This window comes from Rhinolophus hipposideros (genome assembly GCF_964194185.1).
Source record: "Rhinolophus hipposideros genome assembly, chromosome: 5".
Lineage (NCBI taxonomy): Eukaryota > Metazoa > Chordata > Mammalia > Chiroptera > Rhinolophidae > Rhinolophus > Rhinolophus hipposideros.
In genome coordinates this window covers 56,935,794-56,960,419 of record NC_138051.1, presented here as the reverse complement: position 1 = coordinate 56,960,419, position 24,626 = coordinate 56,935,794, and the positions used below count along the sequence as shown (strand labels likewise).

Below are 24,626 nucleotides of genomic sequence, written 5' to 3'. Positions count from 1 at the left end.
TTAGATTTAGTTTACTCTTAATATCTTGTAGTTTTTGTGGCTAGTACAGATTTTTAAAATTACAATTTATAGTTGCTTATTGCTGGTATACAGTAATGCAGTTGAGTTTTATGTATTGCTCTCGCATTCAGCAATCTTAACCTCTAGTTCTAATAGATGATCTAGAGTCTATTGGACGTTATATGTAGACAGCTTATCCTCTGAAAGTGACAACTTAGTCTTTTCCTTACAAGTCCTAAACTTTTTATCATTTCTTTTTTCTTGTTTTATTTAACTGGTTGGGCACTCTGATAGAGACACTGAACTGAAGCGATGACAGTGGGTATGTTTTTCTTGTTCGGGTCATAGCTTTCATTGGCCCACTGTTAAGTGTGAAATGTGCTGCAGGTAGGGTGGGCTTCATGGGCAAGCCGTCTGTGCAGTTGCATTGGATACTTTGCTCAAAAGGTTCTGCCGTTGCTTCCATGAAATTCTTAATAATTTTGGAACAAAGGTCCTACATCTTCATTTTGCACTGGGCCTCAAAAGATTTCTGGTAGAAAACTCTTTTGATTAAGCTAGTTCCATTCTATTCCTAATTTGCTTTAATTTTTTTGGAATAGTATAAGTGGATATGGAGGTAACCATAAATTTTCCCTTTTAATCTATTAGTGCTGTTAAAACACAAAATTCAACAGAGTAAATCTGAGGATCTAACCAGCTTTATCGATTCATGAATTGGAGAGAATCTCATGAGCAATTAGAAGGGCACTCTAGGGGTTGTACCACATGGAAGGGTTTCACCAGCAGAAAGAGGGTGGGACTAAGAAGTTAAAAATGGATTATTTCAGGCAAGGGAAGGTAGGGGGTCTTATCAGGCAGAGTGCCTCACTAATGTGGATCAAGAAATTCCAACTGATTCATTTAAAATTCCACTCCTAGGAATTTTAAAGGCTGAAACTACAATTAGGTTAGGTATTATGTAAATCCAAGTTTGATATCACTAGCTTTTAGCACAAGTGACTCCATTTTGGGGCTGTAGTTTTTTCTCTTTAACAATGTGGAAAATTACATTCATAGATTTTCTAAGATAAATCATCCTTACATTCATAGCCTAAACTCAATTTGGAAATAATGTATTTAAGATAGATTTTATTTTTCAGAAAAGTTTTAAATTTACAGCAAAATTGTGAAGATAGAGCAGAGTTCCCGTATACCACACACCAGGGTGTCTTATTATTAACATGTTATTAGTAGTATTCTTCAGAGAAGCAACTTGCGTGTATTCATCCAACAAACAATCCTTGAGGCCAAGAATGAGGCTTTGGCTAAGGGCCCACAGTGAAGACAAGGTGGAATAAGGGATGGTTCCCAGGTCTGCCCCACTGCTACAGGCTCTGCCTTTCTGGGCCTCAGTTTCAGCAGCCATGTTAGAGCTCCTGGGTCCCGTGAGGCCCCCAGGACTTTGGGGACCCTAAGCGCCTTGTCTGAGACCATAAAACTCTCAGACACTTTTTAGTTCTTCTGGACTAGTCCAGGTCTCAAAGCAACCTGAGGTCTCACACCGACTCCTGGGAGCAGCCAGCATTCACTGCCTGGCCTGGGAAGCCTTGTGGTGTCTGGGGGTCCAGTCTTGCCCTTCCTCCCAAAGTTATACGTACAATCATGGACCACCTCTCCTTTGAGCCCGGAGCCCAGCTCAACCTGGATTCGGAAGTAGGGGAAGTTCCTCCCTTAGAGAATGCTGGGGTGTGGAGGTGTGGGAAGGGTACTGAGGGGATTCTGGGTCTAGGAATTAGCAATGGTCTGTGATTAGACTTCCATACCATGAAAGTCTAATGACGCCCAGCTGTGGGATTTTCTCTAATGGGGTTGTGAGTTGGGAGGGGGGATAGGAGTCCACTCCATCCCTCCAGTTATTAAGTCAATCTCCCTTCTGCCCATTCCCATTATTTGCCTCCCCAGGCTCCCTTTCACAGAGGGCGCCAAAGGAGGATCTTGGCATGCCTCCTCTGAGAGGCTAGAGACTTAAGCAATGCAGAGAATTCTGGAGGCTGAAAGGCAGAGGAAAGGTCTTTCGGTTTTCAGATAAGAGCATGAATCCCAGATTCACCAGATCCGGCTGTGGGACCGTGGGCCAGCATTGCATCTGAGACTCAGTTTCCCAGGGTGTTAAATGCCTCCTTGCGCAGCCAGTTTTGGAGGGAAACGATTCAAGAGGGAGGCGGTAGGTAATACCAATTCCCCTCAGGCGAGGCGAGATAAACAGTCTTAGCCCGCGGAGCTGGGACAAAGGCAAGTCCAAGGGCGAGTCAGCAGGGCTCCTAGGTCAGTTTCTACTCGAGGCTTCCGCGAGAATGGCACGCAGGGGCGTGGGCGACTCTGTCCCCGCCGCCCAGCTGTTGGGGACCTTTCGAGTCCAGATGGGCGGGCACACCCTGCACCCAGGACACGGAGGGCGCGGGAAGGGGCGGGCCCTCGGCTTGGCTGGGAGGAGCGCGGAGCGGCGCCGGGAGCGCGGCGCGGGGAGGGGAGGTAGGCCCGGCGCGCGCGGGCCGCGGGAGTTTCTCCGGCGGGCAGGGCACGGCGCGGCCAGCAGGCGTGCACCGCTGGCGGAACGCAGGCGGCGCGGAGGGCAGTCGGCAGAGCCCTGGGGCTTCGGCGGCGCCGGGCCGGAGGCGGGGCAGGAAGGCACGGGCGGCGCCGCAGCCCAGCGCGGCGCGGGGAGTGGACTCTGTCCGCGGGCCCCCCTCGGGGTGCCTCCCGCCCCAGGCCCCTGTAGAGGACACGTGTCAGCACGTTCCCGCCGTTGTCATCTCATCTCATGTCATAGCCCCTCCCTTAGGCTTGGGACTCCCCCCACCCCGGCGGCCCCATTATCACCAGGCCCATCCCCCACACTGACCGGCCGTCCCGGCCCTGGCCCTGTCTACTGTCCCGTCTCCCGGGGAAGCGAGTACCCCAGCCCGGACGCCCGCAGAGGACACTCGTCGGCACTTTCTCACCCCTGTCATCTCAGCCCTCTGTCTAGTTCGACCTCAGGCCTGGGAACCCCGGTCCCCTCTGGCCCTTTGTCCCCCGGCCCAGCCCCACGCTGACCTCAGACTCAGCCCCAGCCCCTGAACCGCCGCGTCTCCCCCGGCAACAGGCCGCCGTCCAGGATGCAGCCTGCAGGCTGGGCGGCAGTCAGGGAGGCGGTGGGCCGCGACGCGCTGGCCGCCGACCTCCGCTGCAGCCTCTTCGCTTCGGCCCTGCAGAGCTACAAGCGCGACTCGGTGCTCCGGCCCTTTCCCGCGTCCTACGCCCGCCGCGATTGCAAGGACTTTGAAGCCCTGGTGAGTGCACTCCCCATCCCCCCAACCCCCGTGCTGTCCACTGCGTCCCAAGCCACGTGGCCTGTGGAACCGGTGTTAGTCAACATGCCAGCCCCCAGACTTTCCGTTCCCAGCCTGGCCTCGGGGTAGGTTTCCATGGGCTAAGAACACCCCTCCCCGCAAACCCTAATATGTAGACACCCCCAAGACACTTTGTGGCTGCTTCTTCTTGTTAATGACAAGTGACAACCAGGAATGAAGTGAATTTAGTAGTTGTATAGGCCTCCCCAAGATTTTTTAGCGTGGCCAGCAATAGGTTGTTGATCTAAATCATCTGACTTTGCCAAATAGGAAGTTACCATCCTTTTGCAAATAATCAGACGCCAAAAGTAACCAAAGCCACCTACCAAGACCTGATCTTCAGATGAGGTAGTATGTGGGCAGTGCTCTTACAAGTCGTAACATACACTACACATGTGAACTGTTATTTCTGATGACTCACAAGACACTTAGTTTCTTGCAGAGTTCGCCTCAGGGGCAGCGTTCCAGATACTGTATCAGTTATTTTTATAATTCAAATGTTTGAAATTACCTAGGATCAATTACCAAAATTGATTCTATAAGAAATAGAAAATCGAAAGTCTATAATCATTAAAGACATTTAATTAGTAAAGATTTTCACTCAAGGAAAACTCCTGGCCTAGCTGGTTTCCTTGGTGAGTTCTAAATCACGGAGGGAATAAGTAACTCCAGTTTTACACAAATTCTTCCAGCATATTGAAAAAGAACCTAGTATAACCTTGGTCCTAAATCTGATAAGGATGGTACAAGAAAAGAAAATTATAGGCCAATGTCACTCATGAGTATAAATGTAAAAATCCTCTATAAAATATTAAGATCCTGAATCTAGCAATGTATACAAAGAATAATTCCTTATTAACAGGTTGGGTTTATCTCAGGAATGCAATAGGAGTTGAACATTAAAAAAATCAATTAGTGTTATAAACCACATTAACAGATTAAAGGAGATGTTTAGAATTAAATGAGGTGGTCAGCGTTGGGTTCTCTCTTTGCTATCACTCCCAGAAGGTTGAAGGACCAAGGCCCAGCTTCCTGGCCCCACCTGGTCTAGTTCTTTTTTTTTTTTTAAGCATATTTCTTATTTATTTATTTTTATTATTTTTTTATCAAGGAATATTGGGTAACAGTGTGTTTCTCCAGGACCCATCAGCTCCAAGTCGTTGTCCTTTCCTTTAATCTAGTTGTGGAGGGCACAGCTCAGCTCCAAATCCAGTCACTATTTTCAGTTGGGAGGGGCGCAACCCACTATCCCCTGCGGGAATTAAACTGGCAAGCTTGTTGTTAAGAGCTCCGACTTTAATCAACAGGGCTATCTGGCCACCCCCACCTATTTCAACCAGACTAGGGATGTGTTGAGGGCACCTCAGGCCTAGACCAGGGTGCACAGTTGTTTCAGGGTACAGGGAGTGGGAGGTTAGAGAAAGATAAGCCAACTGACTTTCTCCACAGTTTGTTCTGCAAATTCAGATGTTCAATTTTGAGTTTGTGATATCAGAGCCTTGAGGATGAAACTTCCTTCAGTGGATACAGAATGAAAGACCCAAGGAGAGCTTAACTGTGCTTAGCTGTACTGTGGGGCAAGCCCTCAGAGATACTGAGGTTTTGGTTCCAGACCACTGTAGTAAAGCAAGTTGTCATCTTTTTGGTGGTGGAGGGCCTTGCCTTTAATTTGTAAAAAGGAAAAACACAAAACAAAAAAACAAACAATCCCAATGTCTGAGAGGCACAATAAAATGAAGTATATCTGTATATACAACAGGGAAGCCCAGAGCGGAGACCCCAGCCCTTGGCAGTAGGCACAAGTTAGGGAACATGAACCGGGGCAGTGGCTGATGCCATGCTGAGACCCTCAGGACATGGGGGATTTCAAGGAGCATAGAGAAGGAAACTGGCATTCCACGAGGAGTAACAGGAGGTAGAAAGCCAGGAGCTCACTGAGGCCAAGTCTGTATTGACCGTTGTGGAGAGTAGGAAAAGATGAGGCCAATCAGAACGTGCAAGCCTGGGCATGTCCTGCCAAGATGTGTAGATTTTATCCTTGGGCAGGGGAGAGCATTAATGAGATCCAGGATGCATTTCTGAAAGACCCCTGTGGTGGCAGGGTAAGACAGGGATCTGTTCAGGAGAAACAGAGGGACCAAACTCACCAAGATGATGTCCCACAATGCACTTCACTAATTTTTACCAAGAAACATCCAAGGGGACTAGAATGCTCAATGCATTCTCTTCCTGCTGGAAGGTCGTCTTGGCAAACAGAATCAGGTTTGTTTGATGACTATGGGATAAATCAAAGGGAGCTTTGGAATTGTTTTGATTTGTTCATGCTTTTTAAAAATTTATGTTTAATTATGCAAGTAATGTTTGAATATATTCTCATAAAAAATTCAAATGGTACCAATCAAGTGAAAGTGCCCTTGATAGAGTTCACGCTATCCCACGTCCCTCCCCATAGGTCTCAGTGCTTTCTGTTTGGGGCACACCCTTTCTCCCATACCCATAATCCCTTAGGAGAGTATCAGGCAGCCCCAAATAGCCACTGCTTCTATAGGGACAGACTGTCCCTCACATGGGGCTCATTGTACTGGTTCTATAGTGCACCCTTTCTTTCAAGGGCCAATGGAAAAACACAGATTCTTCCCGTCCCATTCTGTTGCCATATTCCTACTTGGGTACCATTGTTAAGGAAACCAGCCCAGATTCTTGGCTGTCTATAGGCATGTCTTTAATGAGTAGTTTGCCAGGAGAAGGCCACTCAACAGACGGCCTGGCACGACCTGTGTGGGGGCATTCACATGTTCTTAGATAAACACAACCTAGATTTCTTTTTGCCACATGTAACTTGAGTTACAGAAAAGCGGAGAACTTGACATCTGGACCTGGATCTGATTCAGTGGTTAACTTTGAAAGGAAAGGCAATGAGGTCTGGACTTAGCCTTCTGGATCATTTTGTGATTACCTGAAGAAAGAAAGTGTGGAGCTGTTAAAAAGTCTCTCATTTTTATTTGTTTAGCTAAAAGCACTTGGAAGTAGTGTGAAATATTTTATCATTTTCAGCGATTTTAAATTAGTTTTCTCCATACTATACGGTGTCATTACACACCTATAATACATACGTTGCAGTTTCCAAAAAGTAGAGCTCTGGCTTGAATTACTTTATTGATTATTGCTTTCCTGAGAATGCCCCCTGCTAAACCAAGCTCTTGGCTTTAGGCACAGCTCTGGCCTTATTCTGTCACAGCCCCCAAAGCCCCAGTCATCTCTCGGGTGCCTGGTTTTGAGAATATTTCTATTCTGAGTCAGCGCTTTGATTTTGCCTTGGGAGTTCTTTGTATTCCTAGTGCCTGGCCTGCGGGTGCTTATCAGATGTTTGAGGAATCTTACTGGGTATGTGCTGATTTTCCAGGCTGAAGGTTTCTGACCCTGTTCCCTGGGACGAGGGTTGGCTAAGCCCGCATTAGGTCAGAGAATCTGTAGCATTCTTGGGATGTCCTGTATACCTGATCATTGGCCCTCAAACTTCAGGTTTGTTTTGTTGTTTCCCTAGGGAACCCCATGCCTTGGTTTTCTATTAGCCTGCAGACCCTTTGTGTGTGTGTGTGTGTGTGTGTGTGTGTGTGGAAAGCGAGTGTGAATGGCTCCTTTGTATTAATTCCAGCCCTTGCCATTCAAAGTGGTGTTGAGGACCAGCAGCAGCCTCACCTGGGAGCTTGCTGGAAATGCAGACTATCAGGCCCCTCCCCAAGCCCACCCAATCAGGATCTGCATTTTAACAAGTCTGAGAAGCCCTGCGTCTAGCCTGCCCTATTCCCATCTACCATTTCAGGGCCTAAGCTGCTCTAATTAGCTCTCCTGGTTCTGATCTTTGGCTTGTACTCTCTAGACAAGCTTAACTGTCTGGGTTAAAAAGAGGACTGAGCTCCTCTGTGTCCTTACCCTGGGGCAGGCCTGCCGTTCCCATACCGTCTGCTTTGTTTTCCAGGTAAACGCTCCCGCATCTTTTAAGACACGGCTGGAACCTCATCTTACCCTGTACCTTCACCGCCCAGCAGTTAGGAGTCCTTTCTCTAGTTCCTTCACAATATTTTAAATTTGTTCTTATAAATAATACTATGATAAGCCTCCTTCTACATTACTCATTGTTTATATCTAGTCATTTTCTTGAGATAAATTCCAAAAGGTGAAATTGCTGGCCCAAAAGCTAGCAAACCTTTCTGAGGCAGGCTTTTGATGCTTATTTCCAGATTGAAATTAAATACTGACCTTTACTGGGGGAGATCATTCTTTACAAGGCTTTCAACCTGGGTTCACATTAGAATCACCTGTGAAGCTTTAAAAAATACTGCTGTTTGGACCACTGTGCTGTATACCTGAAGCTGATGTAGAATAATATTGAATGTCAACTATAATTATATGTATATATACATATATATTATATATACATGTATATCATAGGGAATATAGTCAATGGTATTCTAACAGCTATATATGATGTCAGAGGGGTAGTAGACTTGGGAGGGGGATTATCACTTTGTGAGGGGTGTAAATGTCTAATCATTAAGCTGTTTTGTACATTTGAAACTAATATAAAAAAATTTAAAAATATACTGTTGTCTGGGCCCCACCTCTAGAGATTTAATTGGTCTGAGGTGGAGCCTGGGCATTTTGATTTTTTAGTTTATTTGCAGAAAAGATGTAGTTTAAAATTTTTCCTATTGATTTGATCATTTTCATGAGTACCTACCTGCTGGTAGTGAGGAAATGGTAACAATTAGATTCGGTCCAGTCAGTAAGTGTCCATTTAGGTACATACTTGACATTGCAAGTTAAAATTGTCAGTCTCTCAGACTACCTTTTTATTTCCTTGCTCTCAAAGATGGTTTCTTGCTTTCAAAGATGGAGAAATATACAGACATAAAAAGATATGGTACACACATAGATATAATGTAGTGTGACTGTCAGTGGATGTGTGGCTAGAAAGATTTCTCAGCCTATGGGACAGTTATGTGTAGGACCCTGGGGGTGGGAATCCATCCTTCTAGGACAAAGCACCTCCTGCCTTCCCAACTATCCCAGAAACGCAGGCGTTTCCTCAGCAGATTGGTGAGTAGTAGAGAGGGACATTTGATTAATAATAATAGTACAGTACCTAACTAACACTTATACAATACGACTAGCCTTTACTACTTTCTGGGTACTGTTCTGAGCTGTTTCTATGTGGAACTCATTTAATCTTTCTAAAACTCAGTGATGTAGGTTCCATTATTATCTCTGCCTCCATCAGCTAATCAGTATATATGCTGGAGGCAGACCATCCTCCAGCTCCCAGGTGTTGCTAGAGTATAGACAGAATGGAGAACCACTCCTTTAAAGGGTCCCCATGATGACGTCTTTTGTGAAGAGTTCTGCTATACAGTAGACTTCACCCCTGATCTGTTTTGGTGACTGGATTTTCATACTTTGTGCAAAGCCAGGTGTACCTGTATGTAACTGCGCTGTCCACGTTTCCAGCCTTCATCTTGGCACCCTATCAGCTCCACCTATCCCTCGTGTTCTTCCAACACGTCCACCCACATCTAGTAATTACGGCCTATGGTGTCTTCCTCGATGAGGATTTTTTTCAGATGTTCCTTCTTTCCTGCTGCCATCCCTGTCAGGACAACATTGCTTAATATCTAAACCTGAATGTCCCCACCATTCTGGGTGATAAGTATTACCTGTGGCAACTTCTATAAATAGAATCCTGGGCTTCCTCCACAGGAGATTCTGATCTGGGTGGTTGCCAAATATCCACGGGGCTGTCCTGTCACCTCCTGACTCAAAGCAAGGAGGTTATCTCCTTCCAGGGTCATCAGCCCCCTTCCTCTTCTGCTCTTCCCCTGCCAGTTCCCTGCCCTTGGCCTCTCAGTCTCCCAAACCACCTCTTTCTTGAGATACTTACTTTCTTACACCCCTGTGACTGCCCAGCACTGTCCACCATTCAAGCCTTGCCCAGTCTCCCCAAGCCACTTCTCCAACTGAATCCTTCCTTGTTCCCTAGAGCAGAGAGTGCAAAAGTGCGGTCTGTGGGATGACAGGTTTTGTTTTTCCTCTAACCATAACCTTTTATTTATTTTATTTATTTTATTTTTTTTCTTGGGGAACAGTGTTTTTCCAGGACCCATCAGCTCCAGGTCAAGTCGTTGTTTTCAATCTAGTTGTGGAGGGTGCAGTTCACTGGCCCATGTGGGAATCGAACTGGCGACCTTGGTGTTATGCATGCTGCACTCTAACCGCTGAACCAACTGGCCACCCTAACCTTAACCGTTTAGAAATTAGTAAATTAAAAAAAAAATGCGCCTTGCTGATTTCTTTCTTTTCCCCCCCTTTCTTCCACCTGCCCCCCACCCACCCCACTCCAGTTCAAACCGTTGTTTCTCAGTCTAGTTGTATAGGACTCCCTGGCTCATGCTGGTATTATAAGCCTTGTGCTCCCCTGGACTGAGACAATCGGTTGCCAGTCGTTGGTTGGCCACTCTCTGCAGCTCCGCTGCTGGTCACTCACGCTGGCCATCGGCCACTCTTGGCAGCCCATAGCAGCCTGCGGCAGCTCACACCAAACTTGCGGCTGCTCATAGCAGCCCAGCTCCAGGGAGAGCTGTTGTTCACAATCTTAGCTGTAGAGGGCGCAGCTCACTGGCCCACGCGATAATTGAACCGGTGACCTCAGCGTTAGAAGCTGGGCGCTCCAACCACCTGATCCACCGGGGTGGCCCTGATTTCTTTTTAAAATGAAAAAAATTTGAGGCTCTGCATCCTGGGTGGAGGTCATTCTTGGGTAGAAACCAGCTGAAATTGGGGGTTGATGTCTGGGCCCTTTGCTAGGCCAGGGGTCTCTTGTTCAACACAGCCTTCACCACTTGTTCCTAGACTCCCCCCTTCCTCATTTTCATCACCTCTCTGGCCCTGGCGGCTTTTGAGCCTGGGACAACCTTTTGTTGTTCACTGCCTCTCTGCTAATCTTCCCACTGGGAGTGCTCTCTCCATCACTCCAGGTCCCACCCCCATCCTACCCTTCCCTCTGCCTTCTTCCCCAAACCCCAGAAATGCAAGCCTTCCTCCTGAATACTTACTGTCCTCAATCCAGTTCTTAGTAAATGCCTTCCACTGCTGTTAACTGTGGTTCATAACTCTTGTCTAGATGGAGGGTTTTCTGTCTCCTGACCCCAGTCAATGCCACACATGTCTTACATCTTTCTCCTTTCCCTTGTCAGGGTTTAAGCACAGCCAGTAGCTGCCTTGGTTGTTTTATTTGGGGTATGGGAGACTCTGGAAATATACTTGATCGGCTTCCCAAGTAGCCTCTTAAAGTTCTGCTGGAATTGCTCTTTGAGCTGAAATATGTAGTCCCTTGATTTGGTAAGAGAGAATCACAGAGAATGGACCCTGGAGTCAGGCTGCCTGGCTTCATGTCCCTCCCCTGCCACTGAAGAGCTGCATGACTCTAGGCAAGGTGCTTAAACTCTCCAAGCCTCAGTTTCCTTCCCTTTAAAATAAGCTGTTTTGAGGATAAATTGAGATGCCACCTGCACCGTGATTAGTCCAGTGACAAGGCCTCAATAAATTGTAGCTGTTGGGGCAGCCGATTAGGTCAGTTGCTTAGAGCGTGGTGCTCTTAACAAGGTTGCCGGTTTGATCCCCGTGTGGGTCACTGTGAGCTGCACCCTCCACAACTAGATTGAAACAAGTACTTGACTTGGAGCTGATGGGTCCTGGAAAAACACTTAAAATAAAAGGTTTTTTTAAAAAAGTAGCTGTTACTCTTGTTCTGAAATTCGTGCTGGGGCTTCAGGATACATAAGATGGGATTGGCCCTCAGGAAGTGTGTCCCAGCCAGATTTATGGTGGCTCCAGAGAATCCAGTGCCAACATAGGATTCTGCATAGAGCACAGGGGAGCACAGAGGTCATGGGTGGTTGGGGACAGGGAAAGTGACTTTAGGCTGATCTTAGGACTGAGTAGAATGTCACGCTGTGCACCTGCAGAAGCAGAGAAGGAAAGACTAGGGTAGTTGAAGAATAGCCTGGGGGAAGCGGGTGAGAGTGTGTGGCTGGAGGTACTGTGAGACAGAAGCCAGACAGACCGACCAGTTTCCCAAGAGCCTTGTTAAGGGCAGGGTTGCTAGATTTAGCAAGTATGGGCCACCTAGTTAAATTTGAATTTCAGAGTAGCAATAAATAATTTTTAAAGTGTAAGTATGCTCCAATTATTTCATGGGCAATACTTACACTAAAAAATGTAGTGTTTATCTGAAATTCAAATTTAACTGGGCAGACTCTCTTTTCTGTGGCAACCTACCTGTTTGCCTGGTCTCCAAAAGGCCCTGCTAAAATGCAGACAGGTTTTGGTCGCAAGGGGAAGAATTCTGTTAACTTGTTGGAGCAGTTGATTTTTCAGAGTAGCCTGAAAAGTGAAACGGGACATAAGAAGGCCAGTTGAGGGGTTAAAAATGAGGGCAAAGAGAGCAGGCAGCCCAGCAGGACACACACGGAGCACCTGAGCTCTGGAAGAAAGAGGGCTGTCTCCAAGGGGATTCAGGGGAGGCCTGGGTCCAGCTTGGAGCTGGGAGGGGTCTCTCCTACTTCCCAAACTAAGCCCTGAAAGGGACCTGGCTTAGCTGACTGTCCTTTTGTGGGGATCCCTGTGCCCAAGGCCACGGCTCACAGGTGGGATTTGAGAACAAGAGTGACGGGGACAGTAGTCGTGGGAGAGAAGACTCAGCTCTGGCTCTGGGAAAACAAGTGTGGGCCAGGAGTATAAAAGGAGGACCGGGGAGGCCACAGGCTGCTGGGGGGTGGCGTTTGGATTGTGCAGGCAGCAGGCCCTGTGGGTGGCCACCTGAGGGTACAACATTCAGAACATAGCTTCAGGTAAACTCAGTGGCGCCATATTGCCTACAGAACAAAGCCCAGAGACCCCAAGGTGAGTGTTCAAGGCCCTTCACAGGCTGCTCTCATCGCCTCACTACTGTTCCTCCTGGACTCTTTTCCCACGCCCTAGGCTCAGCCACACCAAACCACCTGCAGTTAATGATGACGACTACGTTAATACCTTCCTATTACTTTAAGCGCTGAACTTGCTGAACTTGATTAACCTGCATGGAAATCTTGTGAAATGGCTACTAACATTATCCCAATTATATATTTGAGGAAACTGAGACACAAGAGGTCCCACAGCTCACCCAGGTCACACAGCGAGTAGTGGGTATGAGAGCCCAGGTTTGGGCGGAGCCTGCCTGGGAGGGTGGCCTGCACTATTAGCCACGTCCTTGACCACGTGCTACACTTTTGTGCGTCTGTGCCTTTGCGTCTCACACCCAGCTCACACAGAACCTCCTTTGCGAAGTCTTTCCTGGCCACCCTCTTTAACCCCAGCCACTACCTAACAAAAGACCCGCCTGGTCCCCTTAGTAATTTGTATCCATCTTTGTTATGACAGTGAATAGGTTGAAGTCATAATTATTTACCTTTCCGCCTCCCCACTGTGTAGTACCAACGCTTGTGGAGCATTTACACACCCACACATCCATTTTATTTTTTCAATTGGATCCTTAGTGACACTCCATGAGGCATGTAGAGATAGTTTTACTAGAAGTCTGAGGCTATTGATTGAATCTTGGAAATGGACTGGAATAAAGCAGCCCTGAAATGTTTCTGATGTTTAGCTACAGAGTTAAGAAATAAAACCACCAAGGTCAGCATCAGTGGTTCTAGAAAAATGGAAAAGAACCACTGATATTCATGAAGTGCCCACTATATCCCTAGTAAAGTTGTGTGTCAGAGTGTTGTCAGAGAGAAATATAAGTAAGAAGCCATGGCAAGCCAGGCCTTGAGATGCTGTTACCTTCTTTAATCTTCCCAACAACCCCAATGTGGAACTGGTGGGGTTCCTATGTTAGAGAGGAGACCAAGGCTCAGCCAGGTCAGGAGCTTTGCTTAAGGAGCAAGAATTCAAACCCAGATCTGTCTGTTCTTTCCCCTGCATCCAGGAAAGAGGAGACTGTCCTTGGCTGCTGGGAGTCCTGGCCATACTGGAAAGAGTGTATTGGGGCTGAGTGCCTTAGGGGTTTAGAGGAGAGAAGGGTGCCTGGGTTGGTAGAAATGGGGGAAAGGGCATTCTGGGAGCCTGAGAGAACAAAGCTGGGAGGTGGTACAACCCAAGGCATGTTCACAGACGGCAGCAGTCTATGGTGGTGTTTTAAATGCCATGCTGGAGAGATTGGGCTAGATTCTAGTCATAACTTCTGAGCAAAAGCTATAGATACCTTGGAGCTGCTGTTAGTCCCTTATCAGATATCCTGGTGCCACATGGGTGTTGGAATTCAGATTCTGTCTGATTTTGCAAAGGTAATATGTGGTGCAATGGCAACTCAACCAACCAACTCAGCCACGCGGGCATGAGCCTAAATCAGAAGTCCTTGCAGCAGTCCACAGAGGTCCAGGAGCTAGTCTTTGCCCCCCGAGAGGGACAGCTCGTATATAAGGAGAGATTCATGTCGGCGTGGTACAGGAACTGCTCTGGCCTAGTGAAACCCCATGTATTACAGAGACTAGTCTTTCTTCTAAGAATGCCATAGACACAACTGCCAGGGTCCTCACAAATAGTTCATTCTCGGGGAGACCCCAAATTATGGATTCTCCATTTTCAGTTTCTCCTAGTCCAGATGCAGCTTACCATTCTGGGTCATTTTTACCATAAGCAGTGTTACCTGGTTATGTATTAGGGTGGTGCAAAAGTAATTGCAGTTTTTGCAATTATTTTTAACTTTTTAAACTGCAATTACGTTTGCACCAACCTAATGTGTAGTTGCCATACTACCTTCATCTGGTTTCCAGGAGAACAGGCTGACAGGAAGTTAACTGAAGGTCATTTTCTTATGCTTTATTAACCCTTTTACCCACCCATGTATATACCACGTATTTGGTAACACCTCCAGCCAGGTGCCATTCTATAATCAGACATTAATATTCCTGCAGCAAAATGCATCAATAGTAACACGAAATGGAATAAATAAAGATTAAACGAACCTCACATCAGCTCAGGTCAGGTTTTGTACTAAATGAGTTACAAAATAACCTTTCAGTGTTTGGAGTATTTGGATTTGGGTTATTATTTGGAAAGGGGATGGTAGACCTCTGCATTTCCCTCCTCTTAGAAAATTGACATGAAAGAAGTGCATGTCACCTGCCTGACCACTAGAGGGCCCCTGGTTCTCATTTTGTTCAGGATCCTTGCTAATAGAGGTTTTCCTCACTTCAGCTTGCAGATACCAACAAGTTACCCAACCTGAAAGAACTTCTCCAGTCCTCCAGAGACAAAGACAAATGGGCCTGGGACCTAGTGAGCTGGATTTTATCCTCAAAAGTCCTGACAATCCACAGTGCAGGGAAGTCAGAGGTGAGACTTTGCTCTGTAGGATCGCAGGTTCTGAGGACCTTATGCACCAAAATGACCTGGGCAGCTTGTTGCAAAGGCAGATTCCTGAACCTCCCCCCGCCAGAGATTCTGATTCTGTGTCTGGAGTGGGGCCCAGGAGCGTGCATACTAGTAGTGCAAAGCTGTGTTATCCTTCCTCCTAGCTGTGTGACCTTGAGTAGGTTTTTTTGGTGCATTGCAGTACCTCAGTTTCTTCATCTATAAAATGGGGATATGAATATCATATCAGGTAACATATCAGGTGAACTTCCTGATACTTCCATCAGGGAAATGGCTGTGAGACTTGAATGAATTTTCGCTCTTAGAACAATGCCTACGGGCACATGTTAAGGGCTCAGTAAATGTTGGGTGTCACAAGCACCCCAGGTAATTCTGATAAGGGTAGACCCCTGCCCACACCTTTAGAAACATTGGCCTAATCCAGTTGTTACAAAACAGAGAGGCAGACCCAAAGTAATGGAAAATCTTTAGGCTTTGGGTTCAAATCCCACTTCCATCCATAATTGAGTCTCCTTTTCCCCATTTGTAAATTGAGAATATTAATAGTTACCTCAGAGGGGAGCTATGATAGAAAGTGTGTCACTCCCAGTACAGTTTTGGGAATAGACCAGACATTCCATAATTTGGTGTCCCTTGCCTGGCTGGATCTCCCAGGGACAGGCTGGGGTGACAAGGACCAAAATGTGGGATGGCAGATCCCCAGTCTAACGCTCTTTCCTTTGAGTGGCAGCAGGGCTTTATCTGTACTGTTCCTCACTTAATTGTTTTTAATTTAAGATTACTCAATTTTATAAGCTCCTCCTAAAGACAAAAATCCTCCTTAAGTGGCACAGTATTTGGTATCTTGGATTCTGTTGTCTAGGGACATCCATCAGTGTTGGATGGGAAGGTAACATAAAGAGCCCTGGAGTGGGGGTCAGGAGATCCTTATTTGGATCCAGGATGGGCTGTTCACTCCTAGATGATCTCTGGGTTTCATTTTTGTCTTCTGTTAAATTGAGATTTATTCCTCATATGGGCATCAAGCGCCTACTAGATATTAGGTGCCGTAGGTAAAGTAGATAAGGCGATGTATGGCTCCTTGACCTTAGATGATGGACAAGTTAACTTCCATTAAAATATGGAGCGTTGGCACCCAGGATTGTCAGCTTTTTATTGTGCCCAAGCAAGGACATTAAGCCTACCATGTATCATCATTTTATAAAAGCATGATTTAACACACAAAAAGAACGATGGGCCTGACCTCAAAATAAAGGACAGTTCTTCCAAAGACAGGGTCATGACAACCTTATAGCAATATAAATATACCTGTTACATCGCCCTTATTTTTCTCATTGAATCACAACCCAGAGATAAACTTGCCGCAGACTGACTGTGGACTATGACTTACTATTTGGAAATAACTGAAATGATGTGATCTCTGCCCTGAAGAGGATCATTATCCTTTAGGAAGGAACTTACCCTTCTGTATCAGTTAGCTTTTGCTGTGTAACAAGCCATCCCCAAAACCTAGAGGCTTAAAACAACACTGAATGCTGCTCATGATTCTGTGGGTTGGTTGGGTGGTTCTCCTGGGTGAGGCTGGCTTGCCTGGGGCTGGATAATCTAGTGTAGCCTCACTTCCATGTCTGGGGCTTCAGCTAGGATGGCTGCTGTGGTTGGGGTCTTCCTCTGTGAGGCTCTCAGCCTTCTGAAGCCTAGCAGGGCTTGTTGACATGGCAGAGAAGGTTGAAGGCTTCCCAGCAGCAAACAAGGAAGGGGAAACCCTTTTCAAGTCTGTTTGCCATGTTTACCAAGGTTCCGTTGGCCAAGGCAAGTCACATGGCCCATCCCAGATTCAAGGCGTGGAGCAATCGATTTTGGTGGAATTCCACCTGCAAAGTCACATTGCAGAGGGTGGGAGGAGAAATGTGTCACCATTTTTGCCATTTAACACACCTTTCTACCTCCTGAGATTATTATAAAGCTGGGATACAGGAAATAGGTGTGACAGTGTTATGGAAAATTAGAAGTGATCTTTACTTAAAGGAGCAATGGATGCTTTTCAGCCTGTTGTAGGGGGAAATAATGATTAGAGGAAAGCAGTCTTGAGCTATAAGCTCTGAGCTTATTTATAAATCAATGTCTTTATTCTCATGAAACCAGTTGTTCTCATGAGCAGAGTCCATAGGACTTAAGCCCAAGGCTTTAAGAGGCCATTTTGGCAGCACATTTACCACTTTCCCAACTAAAACTGTGACTCCTTTCATGTTTTCAAGTTTGCAAAGATTCAAAAGCTGACCGGTGCCCCTCACACTCCTGTCCCCGTGCCGGACTTCCTGTTTGAAATCGAATACTCCGACCCCGCGAATGCCAAATTTTATGAGACCAAAGGAGAACGAGACCTAATCTACGCCTTCCACGGGAGCCGCCTAGAAAACTTCCATTCCATCATCCACAATGGCCTGCATTGCCACCTGAACAAGGTAGGCCTAAGCCTGCTAACATTTCGGAGGGGTTGGGGGGGAGGAGATCAGAGCTGGTGGGAGGTGGGGAGGGGTAGGTTCACAAAGGCCTTGCCACTCAAAGTGTGGTCTGCAGACCTGGGAGGCTGTGAAAATGCAGAATCCTGGCCTACCTTGGACTTTCTGAATCAGAATCTGCATTTCAACAAGATCTCCAGTTTGAGAAGCATTGCTATAAAGATGGTTCCCAACCTTGGCTGCACATTTAGAATTATTTGGGGAGCTTTTAAAAATCCTAGTGCATGACTATAGCCCAGACCAATTAGATCCGAATCTCTGGGAGTGCGGCCCCAACAGCAGCATGCTTTAAAAGCTCATCAGGTGATCCCAGGGTGTGGCCAACCCTCATTGCTCAGCATGGTCCCTGGACAGTGGCATCTGTGTCACCTGGGAGCTTGTTGGACAAATTGAATCTCAGAGCCCACCCCGGGCCAGTTGAGAAATCGCATTCTAACAGGGTCTCCAACGGGCTTCCGATGCGTGTTGAAGTTCGAGAAGCACGTCTCTAGGGGTCGTTCCAACTAAGTCGGCCCTTGGAGAAATCGAGGGATGCGCCAAGGAAAGGTCCTTTCTCTCACTGCTTTCCTCCCTTTTCTAGGAGTCAAAACAGTGTCAATTACCCCTTCTCTGCTGGCACTTTTTTGCCTCTTAGTGAAATGGAGGAGGAAGAGTGTAGACAAGAGCCAAAAAATACTACCTTAGCAGCTCTGTGGCGCTGGGAAAATGGACTTAAACTCTCTGGGCCTCAATGCCCTTATCTGTAAAATAGGACGCCACGAGCCACCTTCTGGTGTGCTGAGATGATTGAAACAGCTCATGTATACAAAGGGCTCTTCCTGTGCTAAGCACCAAGGACACTGCTATTTTAGGCTGATGGAGAGGGAATCAGGGGTAGTTGGAGTCCGGCAGCCTTTCCCCAAGTTGTGTCAGCATCTCCCTTCTCTGAGGGGCTGGCTCCCTGAGCCACTGGCTAAAATGTGGCTGGAGAGACTTCTCAACACTGCTGCAGCTGATTAGTGCAGTTGAGTTTCATTGGGGATGACGGGCTTGTTTACACTGGCTCTCAGCTGATTATTCCAGGCTACTGGAATCCGGGGCCTCTGTTTCACACCAGAGCCGGCTTGGAAAATTTGCCTGCCGTTTCGTCTCATACACCAAACCTTTGCTTCAGTGCCCCTGACAGTTTGCTGCTTAGTGGCATCTCATCAGAGTCCTAAGTTTCCCACTCTTATGCACCTCTGCTCATTGCTGCCTTGCTCAAGGTTCTCAGGTCTAGGGAAGGGCGTATACAGAGCAGGCATCAGCGGGGAATGGATGTGCGTCTGAGCAAAGGGCGTCCAGTGTCAGCTTTTGAGACGTGGGAACTCTGTGTAACCCAGCAAGGGGCTTCCCAAAGGCCAAGCAAAGCCTTGTCTCATTTCGCCTGTGCTTCACTTAACTGGCTTAGAATTATGGAAATCTAGTGCCATCGAATAGTTTCTTAGGTCCCAAGCATAGGATGTTCAGCGAGCTGTTGAGTCCGCTCATCGTCTTGAGATACTGCTGCTGTGGCCCAAGAACAGCAATTGAATTTCAACTCCAATGTCAAATTCCACCCATTGGTAGCAGCTACCTGGAATGTCGTATTGAGAAGGATTCTGAGTCAGAATCGCATGCCGCGATTGATGTTTTTATTGGCCATCTAGTTGATTAGTGATGTCTACCGTGGGCAAAAGATGTGTTTGCTGTGCCTGCTGTAACCGCCACTTGAGCTATGGCGCCTGAGATCCTGCTCTCTCACCTGGCATGCTTTTTCGAGGGCACCAAGTTAGCACCTCCCACCAGGGAGCTGCTGCCTAGATTTTTGGACATTTTTGTTGGTCAGCACCAATACAAGGGTAACACTTACCCTGCCCCTCATATAGGCCTGCCTTATTCAGTTACAGTTTCTGGTCTGAGAGATTTGTTTCTTTTCTAAATGACTAAGATGATCTGCCCCTTCAGGTGGGATCCCCTTCCCGGTACATAAGGGTATGACTTTGCTTCTGCAAGCCCATCAGTGTGACAATACACTCATTACTATACACATATATATGCTATGTTATAGGAGCCCGTGGTGGACGCTTACTGCTCTCATGTGCCCCGGTATCCTGCGTGATGCTTTATGTACATGACTTCATTGAATTCTCATCTACCGTCTTATGAAGGAGATACTGTTATCACCATTTTGTGAATTTAGAAACTAAGACCCCGAGAGTTTATATAACTTGCCAACTTGTTCGAGGTAGGCAGGATTTAAACTTAGATCTGTTTGGATCCTAAAAACCTATGTTTTTCTCTCAGCCACAAGGCTGAGTAGTCCTTGATCACAGGAACTGGTAGTTTGCCCGGCTAGTCAGCTACATCCACAGTCAGTTAAACTGTCATGAGATAGAAATATATTTAATAATAACCCTATGATGATATCATAGGATTTTTTGATCTTATGCCTTTTGCTGGGGAAAAAAGTCTTGAAAATTTTGTGTTTACAACTCTGTTGAAGAAAGACCTTTGTCATCTTGCTGTGCCATTCTCCATTCACCCGGCCCTGTTTCTTTTCTGTTGGCTTCTGCCATTCCAGACATCCTTGTTTGGGGAAGGGACCTACCTCACCAGTGACTTGAGCCTGGCTCTCATTTATAGCCCCCACGGCCATGGGTGGCAGCGCAGCCTCCTCGGCCCCATCCTTAGCTGCGTGGCTGTGTGTGAGGTCATTGACCATCCAGATGTGAAGTGCCAAACCAAGAAGAAGGGTGAGTGAGTGCTTGGCCCAGACCTGGGCTGTATGTCTCTGGGGGTTTAGGCTCTTGTTGCTGGCCCAGTTGTTGGATGGGGTACCTGTGGCACACTGCGGGATGGGCTGAGTCCAGAGCAATGTAGGACAGGGGCCTGCTTTCCAGGAGTGAGCTGTCTCCTTACCCATTGAACACACAATGGAAAAGATATTTACTACAAGGCGGTGGGTAGAGAGTGCCAGTTGAGGGCACTCTCTAATGGGGTCCATGGGGCAGCTCAAAGAAAGGAGCAGTCGTGGTGGGTCCAAGTGCTCAGGGAAAGCTTTGGGAAGGAGGTGAGATTTGATAGGATGAAAGCAAATGTGTGAGGCCAGAGTGTGGGCTTCTTGAAGGCAGGAACTGGGTCTCATTCACGCTTGGACACCTGGTAGCAGCAAGGCTCCTGGTCTGTACTTGACGTTTAGTAAATAGTTGCCAAACTGAAGCTAAAGACGTGTCCAGCCCTGTCCCTCCAGACTGCTCTGGTGTGTGCTAGCGCCCCCTGGAGGATGTGAGAGGCAACTGAGGCCATCGGCAGTAAATCCCCGGCTCTCAGGGAGCACATGACTAGCTGGCCCCGTGAGCCCACTCCCCTGATGTGTCCCTTAGATTATTTGTCCTATCCCCCAGCTGTTTTGTCCAAAAAGGCAGAAGAGTCATAGAACTGTCATTCTGGTCTCCAGAAGTAGCCTGTTGGTTCCACTGAGAAAAGGAAAATTGAGAAAACTGTCTGTTCCTGGCCTCTAATGTAAAACAACTGGAATCCTGAGGAACGGGCCCAGGTCTGACGCCGGCCTCCCAAACCAGACAGCACGCGTATTTGCATTGATAATTCTTAGGAATTTTGCAAACCATGACATTAAACATCCAAACAAAACCTTGCAACGTCTGCTATCACACAGCTTTGGCCTTTTTTTTAATTGCTAAAGCTTTTTCATGTTATTAAAAGAAAAGTTTTGTTTTCATTTGTTTGTTTTTTTAAACAAGGCTTGGTACAGAGGGTAGAAGATGTGTTCTAAGAAGCTGCAATCCAAAATAGGTATTTAAAGTGCCTGCTAAGAGACTTGTCTCAGATCAAGCCCTGTTCCTCGTCCTGGACTATTTTTCTCGTTATGGACATCAATCTGCTTCTTCCCTCTACTTTCCCCACTCAGTTAAGTTTTTTTCTTTTTCCCCCTTGTATCTGTTTTATTTTCCAAATCCTTTTTCCTCCTCCTGTCTGTCAATTCTCCTGTCTTTTAATGTGCTTCACGTACACATATAGGCCCATTCCTCAGCCTGCTGGGGCTTCTCCACCCCCCCAGGACCAGGAGGCTTGACACGTTTATATTCATAATTTGCCTCTTTATTATTGTATTCCCTTCCACCCTCCCACCAAATTGTGCTTTACTCTCCTATTCAGATTCCAAGGAGCTAGATCGCAGGAGAGCAAGAATCAAACACAGTGAAGGGGGCGACATCCCTCCAAAGTATTTTGTGGTCACCAATAACCAGCTCCTGCGAGTGAAGTACTTGCTGGTGTACTCACAGAAGCAGGCCAAGAGGTAAGGAGGATGGTCCCTGCACGAGGAGAACTAAAGGCTGCTTTCAAAGCATTGGGTTCTGAGTTATAACCCCCTTTCCTCCAGCCTTAGGCCTCACCTGTGTGTAAAGTTTATAAAGCACCGCGTTAGACACGGTAAGGAGTGAAGTTAAGGTTGAATAAGATGTGGCCCTCAGAGGATTGTGTGTTCTAGTGAAGAAGATAGACTCTCTATTCGTAAACACAGATAACACAAGGCACTTGACCGAAGCCAAATTGGCTGCCCCAGCCATGAAGCCCCGCAGCCACCTCGGCTCCTGATTTCGGTCTGAAACTCACTGATTAGGTTAAGCTGAGAGGCAGGGTGGTGACTGGACTCTGGCTGGGATTGTATGCTGCTCAGCTTGGTCACTTTCCGTGGTGGCTGTTGAACTACCATGTGGTCTTCTCTGGACCTGAGATGCTTCGTCTTCATCTCTAAAGTGAGGCCGTTGAACCCAACAGCAGACGAGGCCTTGTGGCTCCTAAGAGCCATGGCGGATGCCTCATCCCATCTCAGCAGTGTGGTGTGGGGTGTGTGCACAGGCTTTTCCAGGGTCAGGGGTCACTTTCAGATCTCGTCATTTTGTTGATTTTGTTGGGGTCTCTGATAGAGCTTCTCATGGGGATGAGTAGCACGTGAGCCGGTAAGATAGGAAAAAAGATTATTTTTAATACTTTGCATTCCTGCTTGTACACACCAGTGGTTTCCATGCTTCAGAATTTCATAAACCAGTAAAATCCCCCCCACACCCCTAATTTGGGATATTTGTATAGCGTTCTGGGGGACATTATCCTTTGGTTGAAAATCATCTGGCTCTTTGTACTTGAAAATTCCATTCCTCCCACTTCTCCCTGGAGTGTCTCTGTGCACACTTGGACCGATTAGATCATCTCCCAGCAAACCAAAGAGGATTTCCCCAGCATGCATTGATATCTGTATGTGTCTAAACATGAAGGGACTTTTGCTAAATAACCTACCACCTGCTGCCATCTGGGCAAACACCCTGAACAAAGTCATTATTCTAGATACCAAAGTCCTGCTTAAGAAAATACAGGGTAGAGGAAGGTTCAAAAGGAACAGCTATAAAAGAGAAGATGAGGATGAGCTCATTGCATAGCTGTCTTTGTACATTTAGAACATGTTCTGGTGAAAAGCGTGTTGGTGCCAGGGCAAACAGCCTCGGATTTCTTTAGTAGAGGAGAACACACGAAGCTTCATTTCATGGCTCAACTCAGAGGATGAAATTCATCATTGCATCTTGTTCGAGCCAGAGGTTGTTGCATACACTTAAAAAAAAAAAAACCGTTTTTCTCCTTTTGCCAACATCACTCTTTTCCCCCCCGAAGCAGGACTTCCAGCCAGCTGTCCTGGTTTTCCAGCCATTGGTTCACAGTCATGATATCCCTGTATCTACTGCTGCTGCTCGTCGTGAGTGTCATTAACTCCTCAGCTTTCCAACACTTTTGGAATCGTGTGAAGAGATAATCTTTCTGGGCCTGGTACGGGGGGCACCTCAGCCATGTGCCTTATGACAACTTGTTCTGTACCTCCTGTACCCCACGTCCAGCCAGGTGGAGCCTGGTGGCCAGCTGGGGACCACAGGACAATTTTCGTAGGCCATAAATGTATCAATTGCCTTTGATGATACTCCCAGCCACACTCCGGCCCACGGGGACCACAGGTTCCTCACTTGTAGGTTTGGGGGAGTCCTCCTGTCTGCTCCTTCCTAAACAGTCCTAGGGAGTTGGCTTTTCCGTTAGGGCCAAAGGAAAAAGTCTTACTGCATTTAAAAACAAAGTGTCCAAGCTGTCAGTGGTGTGTTTACAATCGCTGCTGGCGGACGTTGGCCTTTCTCTAATGCCTTCTGGAAGGCGGAAAATGTGTAGTGGGGACGATAAATCACTAGGCGGTTGCCTTGTTTTGACTTGAGACACTCAAGAGGAATAGTCATGTTTCTCATAAAAATCGGTGGGACCGTTTTTGAATTCCATCAGCCTTTGTCTGTGAGTACAAAACATTTTCAGTTTTCTCAAATCAACAAACAGCCGCCTGCTACAGCTGTAACCCCCCCGTGCCCGACCATGGATGAGAAAGAAAGGAGTCAGAGACCTGATTAAAAAATACAAACTTAACAATGAGCAACTTAAGTCGTCTTTTTCTAAAAATTCCCAGCTGCTGATTATAGCTGCAGGCCTGCCTCCCGATCTTGTTCTCACGAAGCTGCCTTGATGGCCTGCCAGCCCCAAGTGCTACGCTATAGGCCCTCTGTCGCTGCTGGCCTTAACACAGAGGCCTGCTCAGTGTGCCACAGACGTGCATGGGCTGAGCCTCCCTCAGAGGAGGGTTGCAGGTCTTTGGGACTCAACCTGGGCTTTATGTGTGCAGGAAAAGACCCTGGCTGCCTAGAGAGCCATGGTTCTACTTTCTGTATTCTCTGCCCCTCCTACCTGACCCATTTCAGCCATAATGGAGCCCTGTCTGATTTGGGGGGATATTTCTGTAAAGAAGGGGGAAAGTCATTTTTCTATAATTTGTGAAGTTGTGAAAAAGCCATTATCATGGTTTTTACGTTGAATATTGGAACATTTCAAAAAGAATAAAAGTATTTTCCTAATTACCAGGTCGCTTTGTATGCCCTTTTGCTAAAAATCTTATCCTCTTTTCCTTGTTTGACGTTTGACCCATTTGCTGGAGAGCATGTATCACCAGGATATCCAGTAGGTGTTGGATTTCTAGTCATGATATACCATAGATGAGCAGCTAACATATGCTACACACTAGAAATAGGGTGGACCAAGGTCAAAATGCCCTTGTCCTCACTGAGCTGACGGTCTGGCAAGGTGGGCAGATGTACAAGCATTCTCAGGAGTGAGGTTGGCATTATAAAAGAGTTTTGGAAAATACATGGTAAAGAGTCTT

At 46.9% G+C, this 24,626-nt stretch overlaps 1 protein-coding gene across 4 annotated transcripts; it reads left to right on the top strand.

Moving 5' to 3' along the window:
* Window positions 1-2,642: 2,642 nt before the first annotated feature.
* PARP16 (poly(ADP-ribose) polymerase family member 16) lies at window positions 2,643-24,326 on the top strand. 4 transcript variants are annotated; one of them, XM_081048539.1, is made up of 6 exons: window positions 2,643-3,314; window positions 14,670-14,807; window positions 17,105-17,311; window positions 19,950-20,121; window positions 21,545-21,686; window positions 23,054-24,323. In XM_081048539.1, exons 1-6 carry the CDS (start codon window positions 3,141-3,143, stop codon window positions 23,190-23,192), a joined length of 972 nt encoding a protein of 323 aa, XP_080904665.1. In that variant the 5' UTR covers window positions 2,643-3,140; the 3' UTR covers window positions 23,193-24,323. The 4 variants fall into 4 exon arrangements, with proteins under 4 accessions (XP_080904665.1, XP_080904666.1, XP_080904668.1 ...); XM_081048540.1 differs by having other exon boundaries at window positions 2,669-3,314; window positions 23,057-24,326; XM_081048542.1 differs by lacking the exon at window positions 14,670-14,807 and having other exon boundaries at window positions 2,682-3,314; window positions 23,057-24,326.
* The last annotated feature ends 300 nt before the right edge of the window (window positions 24,327-24,626 follow it).